Source organism: Harpegnathos saltator, unplaced genomic scaffold, assembly GCF_003227715.2.
Source record: "Harpegnathos saltator strain DR-91 unplaced genomic scaffold, Hsal_v8.6 scaffold384, whole genome shotgun sequence".
NCBI classification, from domain to species: domain Eukaryota; kingdom Metazoa; phylum Arthropoda; class Insecta; order Hymenoptera; family Formicidae; genus Harpegnathos; species Harpegnathos saltator.
This window is the reverse complement of record NW_020230188.1, coordinates 1,547,891-1,554,106: the sequence shown is the minus strand read 5'-3', so window position 1 is coordinate 1,554,106 and position 6,216 is coordinate 1,547,891. Positions and strand designations below refer to the sequence as shown.

At 53.7% G+C, this 6,216-nt stretch overlaps 1 protein-coding gene across 4 annotated transcripts; it reads left to right on the top strand.

Annotated features, from left to right (window-relative positions):
- On the top strand, nt 1-6,216 carry LOC105185764 (protein SCAI). 4 transcript variants are annotated; one of them, XM_025300797.1, is made up of 4 exons: nt 1-342; nt 1,951-2,801; nt 4,967-5,377; nt 5,827-6,216. In XM_025300797.1, exons 1-4 carry the CDS (start codon nt 149-151, stop codon nt 6,087-6,089), a joined length of 1,719 nt encoding a protein of 572 aa, XP_025156582.1. In that variant the 5' UTR covers nt 1-148; the 3' UTR covers nt 6,090-6,216. The 4 variants fall into 4 exon arrangements, with proteins under 4 accessions (XP_025156582.1, XP_025156581.1, XP_011143820.1 ...); XM_025300796.1 differs by having other exon boundaries at nt 3-342; nt 4,964-5,377; XM_011145518.3 differs by having other exon boundaries at nt 5-342; nt 4,964-5,377; nt 5,845-6,216.

The window sequence follows — 6,216 nt, the reverse complement described above, 5'->3', positions numbered from 1 at the left end:
ATTGATTGGTCACCGTGGTCGCCGTCGTCGTAGCCGCCGTGCAAAAGGGTGGCGGAATCGGTAGGCGCCATCACGCGGGGCTACCGCCGCGACCGTGTCGTCGAGAAGGGCGTCCAGCCAGCGGCCGCGGTCTCGACTCGCCGAAAAGATGGTCATGATGGCTGGCATGGCCGACCACGAGCGCAAAATCGTCCTGGAGTTCTGTCATCTGCTCGAGAAGAGCAAGCAGCTGTTCAACGGATTACGCGACCTGCCGCAGTACGGGCACAAGCAGTGGCAGGGTTACTTCGGGCGGACCTTCGACGTTTACACGAAACTCTGGAAGTTCCAGCAACAGCACAGGTGAGGCAAAAAGTGGCAAGAGAAGAAGAGAACGAGAGACAGGGGTAGGTAGAGAAAAAAAAGAAAAAGAATGAATGTGAGAAATGATGTGTGCATATGTGCGTGCGTCTACGGGGGTGAGAGAGAAAGAGAGAGGGAGAGAGAGAGAGAGAGAGAGAGAGAGAAAGAGAGAGAGAGAAAGAGGAAGGGGGAGGTAATTCTGTAGCGAGGTTTCCCTGATATTACCCTGATACTTGAAGCACACCTGGTTCGCAATTTCTTACACCAAGTTTCATTCGGAGTCGAAAGATTGTCTGAGACCTTCGGGAGGATAGTTCGCTAATGAGGGATCCACGAGGATGCGCGAGGCGTTTCTCCCGAGCATTTGCGTGCCAGAGGATCACTTTGATTATCGCATATGATTCAGCGATTTCCGTCGATTTCTCTCTCTCTCTGTCTCTCTCTCTCTCTCTGTCTCTCTCTTTCTGACGTCCTCCATGTTCGTCTATTCTTTTTCTCTCTTACTCTCGACCGAGCGGGAGAGCAAGGGGTTAGTCAAAGGGTTCGGTTTAGGCGACGATGCGGGGTGCTCGACGAGGCATGTCGCAAAATTATGACTATCGTGGAAAATATCGTCAGGTGTCCTTCTCAACTTTTTGATGTGGAGTACGATATCCTGACACGCGAGCGTTACATGCGCGAGTGCCGCAGCGCGGCTTGATCGCCTTTCACGGATGTCATCGTGCTCTCCGTGTCAAGTTTGTTCCGCGACGATGATGAAATAAAGCTCCGTGTGTGGCGAGGTCCACGTGACCACCGTGCCCTCGTGCGTCGCGTTCCGGACTTTATATCCAGCCGATCCCACGAGATGCAATTAGAACGATCGAAGACCTCGTTTCTCAGCTTCTACACGTTGATTAATAATCCGCGTACATTTCCGTTCATTTCCGTGCGCTTCTCGAAGCGTGTCGATGGCGTGTCGTTATCCGCTCGTGCCGTTCGCTTGGTCGCTGATCTGTTCTCTTCTGCATTTCTTTCAGAGAGAGATTCCGCTCGGAAAGCACAGCACGACAGCTGAGTCGTTCGATATCGAGTGACTTCTCACTCGCGTCCAGCAAATTCTTCCACTCTAAATCGTCCAGTCCAATATTTTGATTCGAAACTGAAGAGTGAGTCTGATGTATCGAATCTGTCCCATCTGTCGTCATCGAGACAAATCCGCTCTAATCGACTGCAGCATTCGTTCGTATGGACGAAGAATTCATTCTGGATGTACATCCCTCTGCGAATATTTATTCGCAAGAATTTTCCGCGAGACGATCGCGGAATTCATTCATCGGTATTTCGTCCGTTCTCACAATTCCGAATGATAGTATCTTCGCCGTTGTCCCGAGTGAAGTATTTTATTCGAAGAAAAAATTTCGGTAAACGATCGACTGAGAAATTTCGATGAACTTATTTAGATAGCCGATGAGATAGCCGACGAGAATAAGCCAAGAATTGCGGGAATAATTGATAAAACTTGAATTGTTATGTCCGTTATGAAATAATGCAGAGCGCGCGAGTATGCAGATCGTACGCAAAACACGTGCGCGCTCTCACGTGCGCCTCTCACCCGCCTGTTCGCAGAATGATCCTGGACACGAAGTACGGCCTCAAGAGGTGGCAGATCGGCGAGATCGCGAGCAAAATCGGCCAGCTCTACTACCACTACTACCTACGCACCAGCGAGACGAGCTACCTGCACGAGGCCTACTCGTTCTATGCGGCGATACGCGGCCGCGCCTACTACAGCCGCGCTGCCAAGGAGGACAGGAGCGACCTGATGGTGAAGAAGCTCAGGTATTACGCTCGTTTCATCGTCGTGTGCCTGCTGCTGAACCGCATGAAGCTCGTGCGGGAGCTCGTGCAGGAGCTCGACACCCAGATTGTCGATTACACCAGCACGTACGAGCCGGACGACCAGCTCGAGTGGAACCTCGTGCTCGACGAGATCAAGGCCTTCGTGAAGGCCGAGTCCGCGGTCGGCGTGCTGCACTCCGACTCCAACCCCATCGTGCTGACCCACAGGCTCGGTCCGCAGACCTCGCCGCCCATCGAACGATCGCCACCCATGTGCCTATCTCTCCAGGAGATTCTGATCGTCGGCAATTGCGCCGACCAGGTGAAGTTCAGTGAGTTGTCGATGGACATGTTCAGGATGCTGCAGACACTCGAGCGGGAGCCCAGGGACGACCCGAATCACCTGCACGACGCCTCGCCGGCGGGTCGAATGCCCTTCCGACCCGGACCGTATCCCGGGCCGGAGAACGGCGCGCCGAGACGCGACAATCCGCACAAGTACCTGCTGTACAAGCCGACCTACAGCCAGGTGCAAGTGTTCCTCGCGAGTGGCTTCAAGGAGCTACCGGCCAACGGCGCGTTACTGCTGTACCTGTCGGCGGACGGCTGCTTCTCCACCGTCAAGCACCCCGAAGAAAGTGAGTGTTTCCTCCAATTGTTATCCCGTAGCGTTGAGACTCTCCCGTACTCTCTTCTCGACCGTTCTTATCGTAGACGTTAGACGTAAATTCTACTCTTAGATTAGAATCTACGCCGCTTCGTTGGGGATGGCTCCTCGCAGCAGAGGTGGAATTCAAGTCTCCGTTGAGTCGCGCGAATTTCTTCCCTTCCACCGCTTCTCTCTCTCTCTCTCTCTCTCTCTCTCTCTCGAAGTAGAGCACGCCTCGAGCCTCGAGCTTATATATACGGTTACGGCGAGAAATCGTCTGTCTTTGTGTATCATTCAGATTAAGCGAAAAAGAAAAGAGCACTCAGCTTCTAGAGCGAAATTCGAGAATGCTTGTCGGCTAGGTGCTTAATTAAGTGGCTCTCATTCGCTTCGCCGGCCGTCAGCCGATAACCTGTCTCGCATGGATCAATTAATAACGCGCCGCAAATATCACGCGAGAAAGCGATATTTTTATCGCTAATAAGAATACTCGAGCGGGTGGATAATGGAAGTCTTGGAGGAAAATGCAGACGGTGCGGCTCGCGCTCACGTGAGGGTTCCAGTCGGGGCCAGGCGGGGCAGGCGGGGGAGGGTGTTAGTCAGATGACGTTAGATTATCGTGACGCGCGCGCGGCGCAACGCTACGTCGATTTTTTATATAGCCGTCACAGCCGCCGGGCGATCCGCGGGCAAACCGCTTGTCTACGTCCGCAAGACCCACCGGCTGCACAAACGTTGTCGGCGTCGTTTGTCGTGAAACGCCGCCCGTGGTGTCTTTGGTGTCACGCGAAACCGCGTTGCAACGGCCGGTCCGTCCATCGCCGCAGCATTATTCGCCGTATCGCGCTCGAGCGCTATCAATCCCGATATCGGAGTTCCGCATTTCACGCCCTACAATCTCGCGCCCGCCCGACGGAGGGAGAGGGAGAGAGAGAGGGGGGGAGAGAGAGAGAGAGAGAGAGAGAGAGGAGAGGAGAGTCCGTGTTCCCGTGGCCAGTTTTCTGCTCAAGTCGACCGTCAGCACAAACGATCGAGCAGTCGCCCAAAAGTGCCATCGCCGCTACCGATACGAGAGAGGGTGAGAGGGGTAGAGGGGTAGAGGGACTGCTGTACAGTCATGCGGAGTTAAAGCGCATCACCTGCTCGACGAAGCCGAAGGCGTACGCGTGTCGGTCTTTTCGGTCAGTTTACCCGGTTGGTAATCCGGTACTTTAGCCGATATCATCGTGGGAGATGGGGCTGGGTTTCCCGTGTTCTCTCAATTGGAACTGCCGCGACACCCGATAATCCGCGCGCGCGATGTCGTCGAGCCGTTAAGAGCCGCGTAGGCCACGTGCTTCGTACACGTGTACGTAGAGCGAGCTCACACCGTCCGGTCCGGTGTGAGCGCATCTTTACGTCACGTCCACACCGTACGGATCGCTTCGATCCGAGTGTGCCTCAGTCGCGGATCTCTCGGCGATCTCATCGATCTTACCGTATATCTTACCTGATAGTAGCAGTTGGAAAAAAGGAAGAAAAGAAAGAGATACGGGGGGGGGAGAAGAGGGAGAGAAATCTTTATTGACCGCGCGACTACTAGAGAGGCCGAGACTACAAGTTGCTGTCGCAACAAGGCTGTTTAAAGTAAAATAAAGTAGCGGCCCGATACCAAGGCCGCTTCGTAATAAAGATTCATACGACCATGCCGAATGTGGCTTTGCAATCAATATCAATGTATTAGGAAGCGCGGCTTCATCGATTGCAATAATTGGCGGTGTAAATAAATTGGCGGGGCGAATTCCGCAGCTGTATTGCCTACTGATGAAGAATATTCGCCGAAACACCACGTGCAAAAATCCCGCGGGCGAGCATGCGCTCTCGCTTCGGCCTGGGAGTGAAAATATCCCCTGCGTTGTACGATTGAATGATGGCAACATCGAGGAAAATCACGATCCATAAATAAGTCACACTATCTGTGCCAAAGGAGTCGTTTGTGAAGATTTCAGTGCACGATGTCAATGTATCGTCGTGTAATGCGATGTCGCGAAAGAATGCCAGGAAAGTAAAATCGTAAAGTCGAATCGCGATTTCTCTCCTCAATGTTGCCTGACATTCGACAGATCGGCGAGCGCAGAATTGCACGATGTTGATAAAATCGCGATTTTGCAGTGGGGTACGACCTGGGCGGCGTATCCACGTGCAGCAAGAGGGATCCGGAGCACGGGAAGAGGCCGGCCGGCAGCAAGGAGCCGCACTGCCTCTACCCGGGCGATCTGTACCCTTTCACCAGGAAGCCGCTCTTCGTCGTCGTCGACTCGGACAACAGCTTCGTGTTCCAGGAGATACCGCGCTACTTCGGCCAGCCTTTGATGGTGCTCATGTCGCCGCAGGATACGCCGTCGACCCTGCGCGATCTGCGACACGGTGGTAGCCTGTTCACCCTCTTTCTTCACGCCCCCCTTGCCGCCTTTTGCCTTATATGCAACGTCGGGAGCCTCGCCGTGCATCATTGGGAGCGTTGCCAGCATTACATCGAGCGATTCCTCAACGAGGCCAGTCAGCTCGTCACGCGTTCCCGATGTGGTAAGGATACTTGGACATCACTCGCACCGTTGCTCGTTTGAGGCTTCGGTTAAACGGAAGCGGACGAGCGGGCCCGGTAGTGGAGGACGATGAGAGTCCAGGAAACAAACGTCTCGTCGGGACAAATAGAGTGAGAAAGAAAGAAAGGGAGGGAGGGAGGGAAAGAGAGAGAGAAAGAATGTGAGAGAGAGAGAGAGAGAGAGAGAGAGAAAGAGGGGGAAAGAAAGAGGGGGAAAGAAAGAGAGAAAGAGTGAAGGAGATAAAGAGAAAGAGAGAAAGAGAGACACGAGCTCCAAAAAAAAAAAAAAGAGAAAACGAGTGTATCCACTTTGATAAGTCACGAGTCGAGCAGAACCGACTGACACGACAAGCATCCTCCTCCACGAATCGAGCCGTTCCCGACGATCTAACGTGCCACGTGACAACCTCCGTCCACAATCGTCCTAAAGCGGGACACACATCCGTAGAAACCAGCGTGCTGCAATTCTTCGGCGACGATTTTCTGCGGCTGCTGGTGGTGCGGTACGTGTTCTGCTACGTGGTGCTGAACATGCATCGCTCGTTCAGGGGCCGCCAGCAGAGACCGCGTATTTACCCGACTCTGCCGGACGCGGAGGTCCTCGAGCACCCGGTCCTTCATCATCTGGTGCTCGACTTGGCCATCTGTCTCGACGTCCGCGACCACTTCTCGGACAGCAACGAGCTCGCCTGACCCAGGCATCTTCCCTGCCCGGTTCCCGACACGACGTCCTTGTTGCCACCTCACAACCACGATTACGATTACGACTACTGTAATTACAATTGCAACAATAAAATCGTTACACTGAGACCTCATTAAA

What these genes read in the sequence shown, in the direction of transcription:
- LOC105185764 (XM_025300796.1), top strand. Translation starts at nt 149, where the DNA reads ATGGTCATGATGGCTGGCATGGCCGACCACGAGCGCAAAATCGTCCTG. An exon ending in AAGTTCCAGCAACAGCACAG is followed by an intron (nt 343 to 1,950) that starts GTGAGGCAAAAA and finishes GCCTGTTCGCAG; the next exon opens with AATGATCCTGGACACGAAGT. An exon ending in CGTCACGCGTTCCCGATGTG is followed by an intron (nt 5,378 to 5,826) that starts GTAAGGATACTT and finishes ATCGTCCTAAAG; the next exon opens with CGGGACACACATCCGTAGAA.